The following is a 16921-nucleotide window of genomic DNA, read 5'->3' on the forward strand; positions in this document are numbered from 1 at the left end:
GCAATTGCCTTTTACTCCCCTCCTGCATGGGAAGCCAAGAGTCACAGGCTGGGAGGTCATCTTTCCCAATCCCACATTTCTAGGTTCAGTCAAGAGCCCAGGATTCTGTGGTCACACCCACAAGTGTCAACATTCAGTGCAGAACACATTAAAAATGTCATATATTTTCAACAAGTAATAATGGGAATCCAGGATTTACAACTCTCTGGATGGGCTGGGCGAGGGGAAGTCAGGGTCCCACTCCAGGACTCGTGCTTTCAAGGTGCACCGGCACCCCCTTACTGTGATCCAGAGTGCAGGAAACTGTTTCTACGGCTGCCACCACCACTCACCTGACAGCCTCCCTTCCACCCCACCCCCAAAGGGGATGACTGGACGGGGTCACTGGGTCCACTGCTGCAAACACTCACTCAGGAACTCGTGTGGGGCTGTGCAGTGAAGTGGGCAGGGCCCAGAGCTAGGTCTCTGCCTAAGTCTCCCACTCCCACTGTCTTAGGCTGTGCACCAATCCTTCATCTGTCAGTGATCCTGGTCACCCTCCGGGGGCTCCTGAGAGGAGCTGGCAGGATGAGTCAGTGGAGGTGTTTTTAAAACCTAGCAAGCTTCTCTGATGGAAAAGGTTTTGTTCCCAAGACACTGGTGCCCACAGACAGCCATTGCAGTGTCCTGTGGCCTGAAAGGATGTGACAACCAGTGTGTTAGAGAACACAGAGACCCCACCCCTTGCACTAGGATCCTTGGAGGACACTCAGCTCCCTGGTCAGAGGTCCTGGAGAATGTTCCTGTGCAGGGTCACCTGCCCCCGGACGGTGGGCTCCTGCAGGGCAGGCCATGATGTGGCTCCTTGTCCAGCATGGAGACTGACACCAATCAGAGGCTTACCAGGAGAGCAGTAGGATTAAGAGCAGCATTTAAAGTCAGAGTGACCTGGGTTTGATTTTGACTTTGCGTATACTGTCTGAGTAACTTTCAGTAGTGACTCAACCTGAGTCCCAACGTGCTCATCTGTAAAAGGTAAAAATGCCCAGTATCTCTGTCGTGGTTGTTGAGAAACCTTTGAGAACTTTCAGGATCCTTATGAAGATTCTATGAGGCAATGTAGGTAAAGCAGTAATGCTGCCTGGTACATTATAGGCTCAGTAAATGGAAGCGGTTATGATTAGCCATCAGTATAAGTTTGAGGAATGACTGGATAAATGAACAAACAGATGTTACTTCATTCCGAGATCCATGGATTCCATCAGCCTTGGAATTCTTTCCATTCTGGGACCTCCTCTCTGCTAGGACTTCCTTCTCTGGTCAACCCAGCCCCAGAGAGCAGGGACCAGGCAGAAGCTCTTGGTGATGTGGCCTGAGAGTGGCAGGCCCTGGGGACCCTGTGCGTGGGGCGGGGATTGCTGAGTACAGCTGCCTGCGTGTGTCTCCCCCACCCAATTTGGAACAATATTTATGAAGATTGATGAACATTGCCACAGGGAGCCCAGCCTCTGGGAAGAGCCTTATATAAGGACTGCTCTTTACACATCCAAATACACATTTCACTCGTCCTTCCCTGTGAGACTTCCTGAGGATCTGGTAAGTCTGGGTCTGTCTCTTTGCTCTCCTAGGGATAAGGCCCGATGTCAGGTCGCTGTCTGCCTGAGGAGTGGGGAATCCACCCTGGTCTGGAGCCAGGTTGCTGGGATCTGCCACTAAGTAGAGCAGCTCTAAATATATTTGTACTTTGAAATTATTACAAATTATTGCAATTTTTTTCAGCACTTGCTGACCCTTATCCTTACAGTCAACCCTATTTTTGGACAACAGATAAAGAAAAACAAAAGAAGAAGGGAGACTTTGCTGTGGGCGTAAGGTCACGTAAACAGGTCACATGTGAACAGCACGGAGGAGTTTGAGAGCATAGAAATTTCTACCCCTCTGCTTCATAGCAAGTGTTGCTGATGCTTGGCCCAATAGTTGGCTCATGGGTGTTTGACCATATCTTTTTCTTGATGCTGCAGGATGGTGGTGTTAAATTCTCCAATCAGGCTAGGCCTTAGTACATTAACCTAAGTGTCACCACCATCGCATTCCTTTCTCTAATTTCTGTGTCCCCATGAGACGTTAGAAGAATTTTGCTTTTTCTCCATGTCATTGCGCCTCCAAAGAGGTAACTTGTCGCACTCCTTTATGGACATTCCTAGATTTCCTGAAACACTTCAGGGCCTAATTGGTGCTCCAACCTGGCCCCGTCCACGTCTCTTAGGATTTTGTTGCACCTTCTATTGGTCACCATGAGCATTTCACATGGAAATACCTGGTTCCAACATGTTGGGCACAGAGACTCCTGGGTCCACTCTCGTTCCAGGCGTGTGACGGTCAGGGAGCATCTGGTCATCTCACACTCCACCACTGACTTCCCATAGCAGTTATACTGAGCAATGTTATAGAAACAGGCCAATGAAGCTCTTTCTTCCATAGCCTGGGAGAGATGAGGTTTTAGATGAAGGAGCATGTGAAGCTGAGTGGAGAAACATAGTGAGAGGCTGACAGGGATGACCTTCATGGCTTTCCTTCTCCATCTCTTCTTTCAATATCCACTGCCCAGACCTGAGTGGATCTTCATTAATTGCTCTTCTTGAAGCTGCTCACGTCTCAGAAGTTTGTCATTTTCTTCTCTGCCACTGGATCAGTGTCTCCTATCAGTTCCTACGGTGGTACCTGCTGGCGCCAGGCCAGTGGTCCGTCTTTATCTTTGGAGTCTGCAGCCTGGGCTGCTGGGAACTTGGAAAACTTGGCGGTATCTTCTGCAGACTGATGCCATGTGCATTGCTATATGACAGACAACCAAGAAACTCCAAATGATTGCTGGGAGCCATGGAGGACTCATGCCTTCTAGCCTCTGAAACCATAGGCCAATCAATTCCTGTTCTTAAGCAAACCCACTGTATGGTACTTGTCTTAGCAGCCACACAATGGAAACTACAACACAGGGTGAGGTAAGGGACTAACAATTCCTTTGCATGTGGCTATCCAGTTGCGCAGCACCATTTATTGGAAAGACTCTTTGTTCCCCATTGAACTGTCTTGGCCCCTTGTTGGGAATCACCTGAGTGTAAATATTAGGGAGGAGGGCACTTTATACAATGTACTCTTAACTGCACCTCTGTAAAGAAATCTTCCCTCTGCTTTGCTTCTAGGCCAATTTTGGACAAAACTCTTTTACTCCACTCTGAAACTTGTGTTCTGAGTTCTGAGGCTTTGTCTGCAACATCAGCAGGTCAGACCGAACCCTTCAAGCCCCTCCTCCTCGTCATGTCTGGGACAAACACTCAAAGACCCCACCCCCACCCTCACCACACATATCCTCTGTGGGCCAGAGCCGTTGTCTTCCTTTCCAACTGTTTTATAATCTACTCTTTCTGTTAGAACTGTTTTGTTAACTTTTCCTGAATCCTAAATACTCTTCGAGTGCGTAATTCTATATAGCTGTAGTATGAGGGATTTTTGGTACATATGAATCAAAATTTACTGAATCCAGCATTGCTAAAATTTTAATTATTTTCATTTTTTCTTGTTTCTGTTGACTCTTGATTAACAATTACATCCCTAAAGTATGATTTTGTGCAAAGCTCTATGCTTGGCATTGATGAGAGAGGAGAATCAAGATAAGAATATCCTTTCATCCTTCAGAAGCTTTCAGTGGAGAGCAGAAGACATGCACCTACAGAATTAATCCTACAGCCCATGAACTAATAAAATGTGCCAGTTTGGAGCCCAACTCCGGATACCAGTTCAGCCTAAACAAGGGCGTGAACCAGCAAGGACATCCCAGCTACAGCGGAGAAGCATCTGCACCAGAGTGTGAAACAAGCACTCGGTAGCGATGCCGTGTGGAAGTTGGGAAAACAGAAAACCAAATCTCCCTGCTCAGAACCCAAGTCAGACAGCACCATTGGGGTCTCTGACAGGGGCTGCCCTGTAATGGGAGCAACCCTGTAGGAAATCATAATCTCAAAGTCCCCCTTGGCCAGGGAGCCTCACTGGAACGGCCCCCACTGCTTTCGCCAATTCACAAGTTTCAGTCTAGAAGACCCAGCCTTCCCTCAATGAAACTGGGTGATATTGGGGAATGACAATTGCCACCCAGATTGAAGTTTCTTTGTCCAATGTCCCAAATTTATTTGAGCAGATAAACTCCCCAGGGCAGGCTGGCTCACCTGTCAACACCGTCTTTGCGTAGAAAGAAAACGCCTTTGATTATCAGACTAATAGAATTAATGACATAAATCCTCCCTACAAATCCACTCAAGACAAGATCTGGATTGCTTTTTGGCTTAGACCAAAGACTCTGGGCTGCATTTGGGTTTTTCCATTGTGTAGTGCTGCTGAGTGGCAGAACTGTGTTCTAATCTTCTCTTGTGAATGCCAGGGAGCTCTTCTCTCCCCTTCACCTTCTCCAAAGTGCTGATTGAGGCCAGTGGTGCAGCTGGCCAGTGCAATCCTGGACACCCCAAACAGAACATTTCACGGTCTCTGATCACCCCCTGCGGTTCCCCTCCACCCTGCCTCTCCTACCCGGCCTCCCTCTCTGTGTGTCCATCTCCTGACAATGCTCCACAGCCTAGTTCAGAGGACAACTCCCAAGAAAGCTCTCCCTGGTTTCCTCACCTGAGAAGGAATTTCTTTCTCCCTCTGCTGGGTTCCCACTCCTTTTACCTGAAGATTTATTAGGACACTTCACTTGCTAGTTCAAACAATGTTTCTTGATTTTTTACCCTCCATGGGACACTGGGGCCAAAAATATGAATGAGACATGACCCAGGTCTCAGAGACCTCCTCAGCCTCGGCAAGAGGCAGGTGTCTGGACAAATCATGGCAAAGTGTGTCAGGGCTGTGACCAAGGTGTGAGAGGGGACATGGGTGACAGCTCTGCCCAAAGAAGGTTTCACAGGGGCAGTGACCTCTGACCTGCAGGAGGGCTCCGTGGATGGGTGCCAGGGCATCCAGGACACACACATGCCCCCTGGCCCCGAGCCATTCCACTGATCCCACTGCCCAGTGCCCCCATTGCTGGCAGACCGGCTCGTTGGAGTTCCCATTGGAAACTGAGCATTCCTGAATATACCACTCATATATATCACTCTCATACACATACACCAGGCACACACCATGCATACACACACCAAACACACACGTACCACATGTATGCACCACACACCATGTACACACACACCATACACACACCACACAATACCCATACTCTCATCCACACCCACAAGAGTCAGCACTCAAAATATGAATAAATGAATAAACAAACAAAAACAAAAAGAAGAGATTGCTTTTTGTCCTCTTTCTCAAACAAATGCAATTTCCTAAAGAGCTGTGACTGTGCCGCCTCCTCCTCAGATTATGGGAGGGGATAAAGGAGTAAGCTCCCCGAGATGGGGGAGGTGAAGCTGTCAACCACCCAGCTCAATCCACCTGCAGAGGAGGGGGTCAGGGGTGGGAACGGTACCGCTTACCTTCATAATAAAGGAATAGCTCATTTAGCATTTTTTTTTAGCTAATAAATGTTCAATTTTGTCAAATGTTCCCAGTATGTTTTAAAAAACATGTATCTTCAATGGGTGGGTAAAATTTTTTGTATATAAGTTGTTCTGGTTTACTAAAGCTGCTGTTATGCAAATTACCAAAAATACACTGTCTTTTATAAAGGGGATTTATTAGGTTACAAATTTACAGTTTTATGGCCATAAAAGTATCTGAAATCAACAAGAGGATACCTTCACTGAAGAAAGTTTGATGGCATCCGGAACACCTCTATTGGCTCAGAAGGCACATGGCTGGTGTCTGCTGGTCCTTGGCTCCCAGGTTCTGGTTTCAAAATGGCTTTCTCCAAAATGTCTCCGGGCTTGTCTCTCTTAGCTTCTCTCTCTCGGCTCCTGTGTATCTTTGGTTGTTCCCCAGGGTGTTTCTCTCTAAGCGTCTGGGGTCCTCTTAGCTTCTCTGGGGCAAGCTCTGGGCTTCATCTCTTAGCTTAGCATCTCCAAACATCCTTCCATCTGCATCTCCCAGTGTCTCCAAGTGTCTGAGTCTGTGTCATCTCTTAGCTCTTTTAAAGGACTCCAGTGATTTAATTAAGACCCATCCGGAATGGGCAAGGTCTCGCCTCCATGGAAATGATCTAATCTAAAGGTCTCTCCTACAGTTGGGTGAGTCACATCTCCATGGAAACAACCTAATCAAAACATACCACCCTAATCAAAAACCAGTGTCTGCCCCCAAAGATTGCATTAAAGAACACGGCTTTTGTGGGGGACATAATAGGTTCGAACCAGCACGTAAAGGAATATGTGTAAATAAATTTGTTATTTATGGTGGTCAAATGCTCTGTATCAGGGATCAGCAAACTGCAGCATCTGGGCTGAATCCAAGCCAGCCATCTGTTTTTGTAAATAAGGATTTGTTGGAATGCTGTCACAGTCATTCATTATGTCACTGATTAGTCTATGGGTGCTTCTGTGCTACAACACCAGAGTTGAGGTGTTGCAGAGCTCCTATGGCTTAAAAAGGCTAAAACAGTCACTATCTGGCTGGTCACAAAGAAGGTTAGTGACCCTGCTCTCTATCACTATTGATTTTTTTGTCTACCGTTCTGTTGAGTCCAGAGAGCATTTTGTCGAAGTCTGCCAGATGATTGTGAATTGTCAATTTCCATTTATTTCTTTCAATTTTTGCTTTATGTACTTCAAAATCATGCTCTTGTGTATATAAGGATTAAGTCTATTGCATAGGTGGCTTGCACACTAACCAATATAAACACCCTCCTTTGTCCACGTAATGCCTTTTACTTGAATCGTGTATGTTAATATTGTCTTGCCTGATTTCTTTTGTATTGATTTTCTTCTGCTCCTTTTTTCTCTAAAATGTAATCATCCAACACAACATCTTTTCCTGCTTAACAAGACAATTCCCCAGTAAATTTTTATTGATAATTGTATAATATTTATAGTACAGATATAATAAAATCTTCTCTGCCATTCTCATTTTAATTCCCATTCTGGTTGCCTATAGCCTTTGTCATTAAAAGTAACATTGCCTCAACATGAAGGATTGGGAGAGGGAGGAGTGAGAAAGGCCCTCATTTCAACGGGGATGGAGGAGAAACCAGCTGGGGGACACATTTAGGGTGGTGAGAAGAGGACCCATCCTAGGAGGCTCCAGACCAGCTCTGTGGGTCCAGGTCCTGGGGCGCGGTTGAGTGAGTGAGCAAAACTCTCTGGTGTCATGCGGGGAACTGAGGGAAGGGGGCAGCAAACACAGCAATTCCAGTGACCCATCGGGGCTGTGCCGTCACCTGCAGGCTGCAGGAACTCTCCTCCTCACCTCCAGGCGGCTGTTTCCCGCACCTGGGCCAGCCCCTCTGCAGCAGCCTGTGCTCTGGAAAGCCAAGGGCGGGGCCACCCACCCTGACACAGCCTGTTTGCAAAAGGGCAGGAGGGAGGACGCTGAGCTTTACAGGAAGGCCTGGGTTTATAGGAAGAGCCGGAAGGGACATTTGCTCAACGCCCTGCCTCCAGGCTCATTCCAGGAGCCCAGGTTTCCATAGTCATGCTGGGGCTGTAAAGTGAAGTTCAGGAGTGTCAGGACTTCTGGGTTATGACTCCAGGTCTCCCCTCACCAGCTGTGTGACTTTCTGAGGCCCAGCGCCTTCTCCGTGTTCCCTCATCTGTCACCTGTGGATCATGACCCCTGTCCCTACCTTGGGGCCCCTGTGAGGCTCTGATGTGAAGATGGACTTTGAGTTCCTAGAGGACAGGTCCTGGGGTGACCCCAGAGGCTGGAAGAGGGGTTGACAGTGAGGTTTGGAATCAGGCTGACCTGGGCCCTTGCCCTGACTTTGCTGTCTACTCACTGAGGAATCCTGAGAAGTTCCTTCATTTCTTCATACCTCAATCCACTCCCTCCCCGTTCCCAACCCCTACAACGGGGATAGCAGCATCTACCCCACAGGGCTATGGAGAGGAGGAAATGAGACCATGCATGCAGAGCACTATCTTGACACTGGGCACATTTTAACACTCAGTAAATGGTGGTGCTATTTGGTATTAACTATCAAGTCAAGTTTGTAGAAGGGCTGGGTGAATGAGTAAACAGACACCAGGCTGCCTTCTAGAGTCCTAAGTTCTGTTTCTATTAGGGGTAGAAACCCAGCTTCTCCACCCCATTCCTTGTCCTGTTACAGCACATCCCACTGCCTTCCCTGGCCCAGATGAAAGCCCTTACAGCCTTCACCGCTTGAAACCCCCATTCACTGCCCTCAGAGTTTGGGAAATGAGAAGGCTCCAGTGAGGTGACTTAGGAGGTGCAAGCACCATGGCCCTGGAATTCCAAATGGAAATGCTGCACATAGGCTCCTGGGGGGGCAGTGCTCCAGCAAGCAGCAAATACACTTGACCCAGGGCTCTGGGACATCCCAGGCAGAGCTCATAAGAGACTGCTGGTCACCACACTCACACAACTCGCTGGTCCTGCTTATCGGTGACCCTGCCTCAGCTTCGGTAACCTTGTCTGCTTCTTTGCTTTTTCTGGGAGGAGTGCCCAATGCCCAGCCTGCTCTTATGCCTGCAGGAGGGGAGAAAGGTATGTGTGTGTGGGTGGGTGCATTCAAGTGCCTGGGTTCTAGGCACAGCTAGAACTTCATCCGAATCCCCGAACACGAGGGGCCCTATCTGTACAACAAAATGGCTGGGCTGGGTGATCCCCATTATTCCTTCTGGCTCTGACTTTTTGTGTTTTATGAGAACTCTAGGACAAAATGTCTCCAGTGGGAGCTGAGACAGACCCCCCCTTTCCTCCTAACCTTCTTTCCTCTTTGGAATCAGCTGCCAGATATCTCCCTTGGGGGAGTGTGAAGGGCTAAGGGACCACCTGCGAATTCTTTGAAGGCCTTCCCAGTCCTCCAGGCTGAGACTCCCATTCACCACTGTCCTGGTGAGATGACCTGCCCCTGTCTGGCTAAGGTACTGATCAAAGCTCCCCTACGCCCACCCCAACCCCTGACTCTGGCCTCTGGGCTCAGCCCCTGGCCTTGGCCACAGCAGACACAGGCCTTGGGTGGCTCCTCTTAGCGACTCACCAGCACACAGGGGATAGTGATTTTTAATCAGCTTCCCACATGTATGAGCCAAGGTTGTTTCTTGGGTGCTTTGGAAAATCTGGGATACAAGAGCCATACTGCCCAATTTCTCCAGCTTGGGGTCCAGTCTAGCCTGTAGGCTGGTGATTGGTGGGAGAACTGCCTTCAGGAGGTGAGATCTTTTTATTTAAAGATGGTCAAGCCTTGATGATTTGGAAAGTGAGAGGAACAAAGACCAGGTAATCCCCAATAACAGACAACCCCAAGAACTCCCCCACCCCCATCCCATCCATAGCCCTAGAATCATGGCAGTTATTTCCGTTCATTTTAATTCTGATGGCAGACTGTGGTCACCAGCGCCTCTTTCTCATTCTGGGAGTGGTCCAGGAAAACCTGTGCAGCTCACACTCACACCAGGTGTCCTCCAGATGCCGTTTTATGCAGAGCTTTCACTGCAGTCTTGGTGGGGTCCCCAGGGCATTTTGCTCCTGCAGCCCTCAGGTTGGGCAAAGACCAGGTCACCAAGGACATTGTCCGGTCCCTGTGACTCTAACCCTGACTTCGAGGCTGAAGGAAATGGATTTGGTGCTGTTGGAAGTATGGGGCCACCAAATTGTGCATTTGCCTGGGATCCTATGTCAGGGTTCAGTTCTGTTCTATGTGGTTTGATTCCTACCTTCTCCTGCTTCCACATCCCTGTGGCCCTGCCCACACCTGGACTTCTGCTTCCTCCATCTCCTTTTGCTGGTCTTGTGGTCCCAGAACCAGAAACTTGGTCCCAACCCCCCTTTTGAGGCTATTCATCTCACCATACAGGGAAATAGAAGCTCCTTCTGTTCCACCTTAGCCCTGATCTTCCTCACTCACTGCTCAGCCCCAATCCCATCGTCCTAACTTAGGGGCCCTCATGGAGGAAAAAAAAATATTATCTTTCTCCGCTGCAGCCTTTTTGAGAGAAAATATGGGCATCACTCAAGCTGAGATGGCTATGATGGGCTTGGTCACGCTGTTTCACAAATACACTGGGAAAGATGATATGATTGACAAGACAGTCCTGTTGAAGATATTGAAGGAGAATTTCCCCAACTTCTTCCATGCCTGTGTGAGTCAATGTTGGTGGGGGCCCTGGCACAGCTTAGGTGATCCTGAGTCTGGTCCTGCATCGCTGTCCCCTCCCCACCGTCAGTCCTAGGGAGTTGTGCTCGTGGAGAGACAGAGACTGCAGTGCATGGAGCTGGGGATGGGGGTCAGAAGCCCTGGGCTCCTGTCCTGTCTCCTGTCCATATCCCCAGCTGTGTGACTCTGGACAGGTCACCTCCAGTCTCTGGTTCTTAATCTTCTCCTCTTCAAAAAGGAGGTAATAGAACTTCATTTCCTAGATTTTTATGAGGCTGTGAAGAGATAATATATTTAACCTTGTAAACATTGTACCGGGTTAAATAGGCAAGGCACATGAAGAAAAATATTGTATAATGTCCCTTATGTATATCTAGAAATAGCAAATTTGCAGACAGAAACTAGATTAGAGGTTCCTAGAGGCTGGAAGGGGGAGTTTTTGCTTGGTAAATAATGTATTTTAAAAAGAGAAAGGTGATCAATGTGAAAAAGTTTGAAAATGGGAAAGAGCTGCGCAGATATAAAGGGCTGTGATTAGGTCAACAAAGTGCTATAACTGGAGGGGCAAAGAACAGGCCCCCCCCCCCCACCTGTCACAGATACTCCCAACATGAGACACAACCCTGGGTGCCAGGCCCAGCCTCTCCACGGCTCCTGTCAATGCCCCTGAGAGAAGTGGTAAGGCAACAGAAATGCCATCACTAGTAGAAATTAACACCCTTCTCTACCATTGGCAAAGCCCATCCACAGACCTCATTTAATCTGCGTGTTAAAAGGCACTGAACTGATTAGCAAACAGTTGGTCACCAGGTACCTTAGAGATGAGGTGACCAAGAACAGGGGACTCTGTGGGGAAAAAAGAAGGAAGGGGAGGGAGGTGAGAGAATAGGTTAGGGCCTGTTTTGCAGCGGGGCAGGGGGAGAGTGAGGCCGGGGGCTGGAGACCTCCCCCCTCCATCACTCACCGGCACCTGTGGCAGAGCCCACCTCAGCATCCTGAGGTATCTTGTCCATGTCGATATTTGAGCCAAAGAATCTCCCTTCAAGAACTACAGGGGCAATGCCAATGCCCCCTCCCCATCTTCGCCCACTTGCCCTTGGGTTCCAGGCAAACCAGCCACACCTTCTGGGCAACCCTTGCTGCTTGTCCTCCTCCTCTCCCAAACCAGAAATTGTTGGTAATTGAATTTTTCTTGCTTTGTGTCTTTTCCCCACAGGACAAAAAGGACACAGATTACTTGGCCAATATCTTTGACAAAAAGGACAAGACTAAGGATAAGAAGGTTGACTTTTCCGAGTTCCTCTCCTTGCTGGGGGACATAGCCGCGGACTACCACAATCAGAGCCACGGGGCGGAGCCCTGTTCGGGGGGAAACGAGTGATCCCCACTCAGAGGCCTCCAGAGACCCCAGGACACAATAAATGTCTCTTCCCACCAGATATGTGCGTTATTTCCTCTTTCTCTTTTGTTGCCCATGTCAAAACTGCCAGTTCTTGGTGGTTAACTTTATTGTAGAATCTCCGCTGGGTGGATTCACCCAGGAATGTGTTAGCAGAGTGCCCTTGCTCGGCATAACTAAGCCACCTCCCCAGCGGGACCTGCAGTGGCCTCTGCTCCCCACTCCCCAGCATTCCTGGTTGCAGAGGCAGATGCTGGTACAAATCATCCTGCCAAGCCATAGTGATGCTTTTCTTTCTCGAGGCACGCATCAGGATCTGGTTATTCAAGATACTACAGTGAGAGGAGCAAAAATCTCTCAACACTTGTGCCCCATGCTCACACTCTTCTGCCCCAGCTATTCCTGTAGGGCATGGGAAAGACTGGCACCACGTAAATAGGGCTTCCTTGGAGGGCACTGGGGACACAGGGACACTTGTTGTGAATGGAAAGAGCAGCAGTGCCCTGAGGACTGGATCCTCTGACCCGTGACCTGGGATCCTAGGACTGTGTCCTTGTCCCCGTGCTGTGCATTTATGTATATTTGTCAGAGTCCGTGTCCTGTAGACAGAGAGAGTCACCCTGTCTGTTGAGCTGACCCTCAGGGATGATTTGCTAAATGCCAGGACCTGGGTGTCTGGGGACACCAGATTATGATGAATGTTTCAGGTTTGAAGAGCTCAGGGCTAGTCTGGGAATCCAAACAATCTACCAGAAATATGTAAAGAGGCAGGACTGCATAATACAGCACTAGAGGAGAGGTCACTGAGGGTCAAGAAGTAGAACTCATGCTTAGCATGAGAGATATAGCCTCTTTCACCCTCCAGGTGGAAGGGGCATGTGGTTATCAGTAGTCTATTCAGGCCAGGCACTGTGAGAGGCCCTGAGGTTGCAGAAACAAGCACAGCAGGGGCTGCATTACAGAGTTTTGGCTTTCCCTAGGGATGTGATTCTCTCCTCGGATCCATGAGGCAGGGCCAACATTTATCCCCATGCAGGCCACGTCCCCTACAGCCTGCTGTTAGCAGCCCTCTCCTTGAGGGTCACATCGTCTGGCCATCTCTTCCTTACCCTACTATTCACTGTCTCCCACTAATCAACCAGACAGACACTCTTCTTGGGGGAATTAGACAACTGTCTGACAATCTTTCCATTTAACCAGTAAGGGAAATGTAGGGTAGACTATTTGTCCATATGAATGACTCATCTACTCCCTACTCACATCATTCCTTGAGCACCTCGATTCCAAGACCATCACCTCCTCTCCATTTCAGAAGCATCCTTTCCTGACCATACTCTGCATCTTGTCATCACTGAGGACTTACCTGAATGCTTCACCTCCTACAACTCACTCCCTGACCACTACCTTTCTGCTCCCCCATTCTCATTTCAGATGTTCTTCAATCTTACCAGGACCTTCAGTCCCTAGACTTCTTCATTTTCTCTCCTTCTATTAGCCCCTGCTGCCTTCTCTATGCAGCTCACACCCCATGATCCCCTGCTGCAACTGCTCTCTCACCCACTCTCTGCTTTGTTCCCCACTTTTCTTTGGCTCATACCTTCCCTGCAAACCTCCAACCCTGAATCAACACCATCAGTTGATTTCTCTCCACTCACACCAAGACCACTGAACACTGCTAGGAAACATCATGCCAGGGTCCCAAGAGCTGGGGTCTGACTTCCTCTCTGTATCCCTCCCGTTAACCTGGCTCCTGTTATCCCAAGTACTTGCACCCTCCTCACCCCCAACATGTCTCATTATTTCCTAACTCCATACCAATTTCCCTAACTTCTCCCTCTCCTTGAAAAGTCTTTCTAAGCTTCATCTGCCTGGTTAACATTATGTTTCAAGACTTAGCGTAAATGCCACCTTCTCTTTAGTGATTCTTCTGGGAAGAGAACCCTTGACCTTTTCCCAAAGGAAATGACTTCTCTGTACTTTATGTCACCTCTTAACCTGAATTCATGTCTCTTATAGTGACTACATCATATCATTTTCTCCCAGATATCTGTCTTTCCATCCAGACATTGAGTTTACGGAGGAAAGACACTATTACTTTAGCACCACTGGTTCCCCAGCACCTAACAATGTTCCCATCCCATAATAAGTACTCTGAGATAATTTCCATTAAAATGTATTTGTTGGAGAGTCAGGGCAAGATGGCAGCATAGGGAGGTGTGGAATTTCGTTAGTCCTCTGGAACAACTAGCATATAGCCAGGAACAACCAGTAAATAGCCTGGAACAATGGTTGGGGGCATCCGTGACTTGATACACATCATATGCCAGTCTAGAGTGGGTGAAATGGCTGAGATCACAGCATAAGAACTGTAAGTAAATCTCCCCAAACAGCAGAGCCAGTGCTCCTACCCCACTGGCATGGCAGGCTGAGTTGGAACACTTCCCTGTGGGAAAAAGAAGCAGTCTACTAGGTGCAAGGGAAAGTAACACAACCAAGCTCCAACTGCGGTTTTAATGAAAAAAATGTGGACCACCAAATGCAAGCTATGAGCACAGATAAACCCAGAGCAAGCAGGAAAGGAACCCTGAGGTCTGTCCCAGCAGAGAGGAGGCAGAACTGATGGGAAAAAAAAAAAAAAATAAAAACAGAGGCTTCTGTAGACAGTTGAGCTCAGAATACTGGAAAATGGCCGTGTCCCAAGAAAAAGGGCACATAGAACCAGGTACCAACTCCTGTGAACCGGTGAGACTGGGGGGCTTTGGACTGACTCTGACAATGGGATTTCTTTATTTTTTCTTTTTTCTCTCATTCTAAGTAGCTCATTGGTCCTGCCCTGCTCAGGTCACATGCAGTGTCCTCTTGCCTTTTGAAGTCTTAACGTGTCTGGAATGGAAGGTGATGATGGAGGGAAGGTGAGAGGACTTCTGTAACCCAGGAAATAAAGCAATTGGGGGTTTGCAGGAGGAATCAGTCTCTGTAGATCCATTGAGTCATTCAACTGACTTTCACTAATTGCTGATAACATAGGCACAGCTGCCATTAGTGGCAAGTTACTACATGACAGGTTGTGTGCTAGAGCTTTGAATGCATTATTTCACTTAATCCTCAGGAAAGCCCTATGTGCTTGTGTGCTGGTTTGAATGTATTATGTCCCCAAAATGCCATGTTCTTTGATGCAATCTTGTGGGGCCAGTCATATTAGTGTTGATTAGATTTTGGAACCCATTGCTTGTTTCCATGGAGATGTGATTCAATCAACTGTGGACAAGACCTTGATTGGATAATTTCCACGGGGGTGTTACCCCATCCATTCAGGGTGGGTCTGAATTAAATCACTGGAGCCATATAAAAAGCTGACAGAAAGAGCTCACTGCTTGCTACCGCCAAGAAGGACACTTTGAAGAATACGCAGGAGCTGAGAGAAGAGCTGCAGCTTACAGAGATATTGTGGAGACGGCCTTTGAAAGTAGACTTTTTGCTCCAGGGAAGCTAAGAGAGGACAGATGCCCCAAGAGCAACTACGAGGGTCATTTTTGAGGAGCTGCAGCCTAGAGAGGAACGCCCTGGGAGAAAGCAGTTTTGCAACTGGAACTTGGAGCAGACACCAGCCACATGCCTTCCCAGCTAACAGAGGTTTTCCGGACACCATTGGCCATCCTCCAGTGAAGGTACATAATTGTTGACACCTTATCTTGGACACTTTATGGGCTTAAGACTGTAACTGTGTAACCAAATAAACCCCCTTTATAAAAGTCAATCCATTTCTGGTGTTTTGCCAAATGGCAAAATGAACAGTAATGATTGGTAATAAATGGTAATGAACAGACGGGTATCATTACTTCAGTTTATCTATGTGGAAATGAAAGTTTAGATAAAGTTCCCAAGGGTAGACTCTTAAAAAGTGTCAAAGTCAGGATATGAACCCAAGTCCTACTGTCTGTAAAGCTCAGCTTCTAGCAATCTGCTGAAATCCTAGGTCTCTGTTGTGTCAGTCTCTGGGCTGAGTGGGTGGGGTCCCCCCAAGGCCTGCCCTGCAGAAGCCCACCATCCAGGGGCAGATGCCATGTGCACAGCCACCAGCACTGGAGAGGCCCAGGGACTGACAGAGACATGCCCAGGGACCTCCGTCCAAGGAGCTGGTGGGCTTCAGGCTGCAGTGAAGCCTCTGTAATCTGTACAGTGCTGGGTGTCCCACTCCTGCAGGCCACAGACCTCTCTGTGGGGGAGGGAGGGATGGCTGCAGAGGGAGCATCTGTGCTTTCTGAAGTAAACCACTTCTACTGGAAACATCTTTCCAGATCTTCCCAGGAGGCCCAGGAAGGCAAATGGGATTTCTACGTCATTTTACAAATGAAGGAACAAGAGTCAGAAGACAGGCTGGCTTGTCAGTCACAGAGTTGGAGAGGGGCAGAATCAGGGTCAGACTCATGGTCACAGCCCAGGAATCCTGACCCACAATATTGCCCTTGCTATTTGACAGGAGAGCTCCACAGGGTTCCTGGAGCACCCTCCTCTATGCCCCTCTGATGCCTGCTTTGAATGGGCCTGTCCTTGGGGCCCTTCACACTCCCTCCGACCGGCCCCTCCTTCCAGCTTACAGGGTCATTTGGGAGCACCAGTGGCCTCCCTGATCAGGGCATTCTGGCTCTGCTCTTTTTCTGATTGTTCACTTCCTCCACCCCACCCCAACACACATGCATATTGAATAAATCTGCACTTTCTTCCTTGGAATGTCCTTGAGCCATCTACACAGCCTCCCATCCCCTCTCCCCCAGCCATGCCCTCCTTCTGCTGGAGTTTTCAAGTAATTTATTCCAAGATGTTCTCTGCAAACAAAATTGTAGGCAGGAGCCGGAGATGTCAAACTGTAAAAGGCAGAGGTTCTTTGGGAAGGGGTGGAAATGAGGCCACCTGGAGCAGCCCCTGGAGCACCTCCAAAGCGTCCTGATTCAAAGCGCAAGTTCCAGGAACAGGCTGACACCTTACTTATTGTCTGTGTGTCTCCATGTCCGTGTGGATAAAAGGGGATAGTGGTAATGGTGCCTACCTCCTATGTTGTGAAAATTAAAGGAGTTGATATGTCTAACGCACTTGGAAGAGTGAGCAACAGGTGGTATCTGCTGTACGTGTGTTTGCTGTTATTATTCTGTTTTCCTCAGGGGAGAACATGGTTTTATCCCTAACAACGAGGGCAGAAGCCCCTTGCCTGTCTGCAGGGTTTCCTACTATTGTGTGCACAGACAGCTGCTTTATGAAGCTTTGCTCTGTGAAGAAGGGTTTTGAGG

At 48.4% G+C, this 16921-nt stretch overlaps 1 protein-coding gene and 1 pseudogene across 1 annotated transcript; one reads left to right on the plus strand and one right to left on the minus strand.

Annotated features, from left to right (window-relative positions):
- Positions 1–2078: 2078 nt before the first annotated feature.
- LOC119512872 lies at positions 2079–3296 on the minus strand (annotated as a pseudogene).
- A 6782-nt stretch (positions 3297–10078) lies between these two features.
- On the plus strand, positions 10079–11668 carry LOC119517496 (protein S100-A7-like). Its single transcript, XM_037814241.1, has 2 exons — positions 10079–10223; positions 11454–11668. Exons 1-2 carry the CDS (start codon positions 10083–10085, stop codon positions 11616–11618), a joined length of 306 nt encoding a protein of 101 aa, XP_037670169.1. The 5' UTR covers positions 10079–10082; the 3' UTR covers positions 11619–11668.
- Positions 11669–16921: the final 5253 nt, after the last annotated feature.

This window comes from Choloepus didactylus, chromosome 2 (genome assembly GCF_015220235.1).
Source record: "Choloepus didactylus isolate mChoDid1 chromosome 2, mChoDid1.pri, whole genome shotgun sequence".
Lineage (NCBI taxonomy): Eukaryota > Metazoa > Chordata > Mammalia > Pilosa > Megalonychidae > Choloepus > Choloepus didactylus.

Excerpts from the sequence above, each read along its gene's own strand:
- LOC119517496 (XM_037814241.1), top strand. The coding sequence starts at position 10,083 with ATGGGCATCACTCAAGCTGAGATGGCTATGATGGGCTTGGTCACGCTG. Across the intron at positions 10,224-11,453 it reads CCAACTTCTTCCATGCCTGT|GACAAAAAGGACACAGATTA; the intron begins GTGAGTCAATGT and ends TTTTCCCCACAG.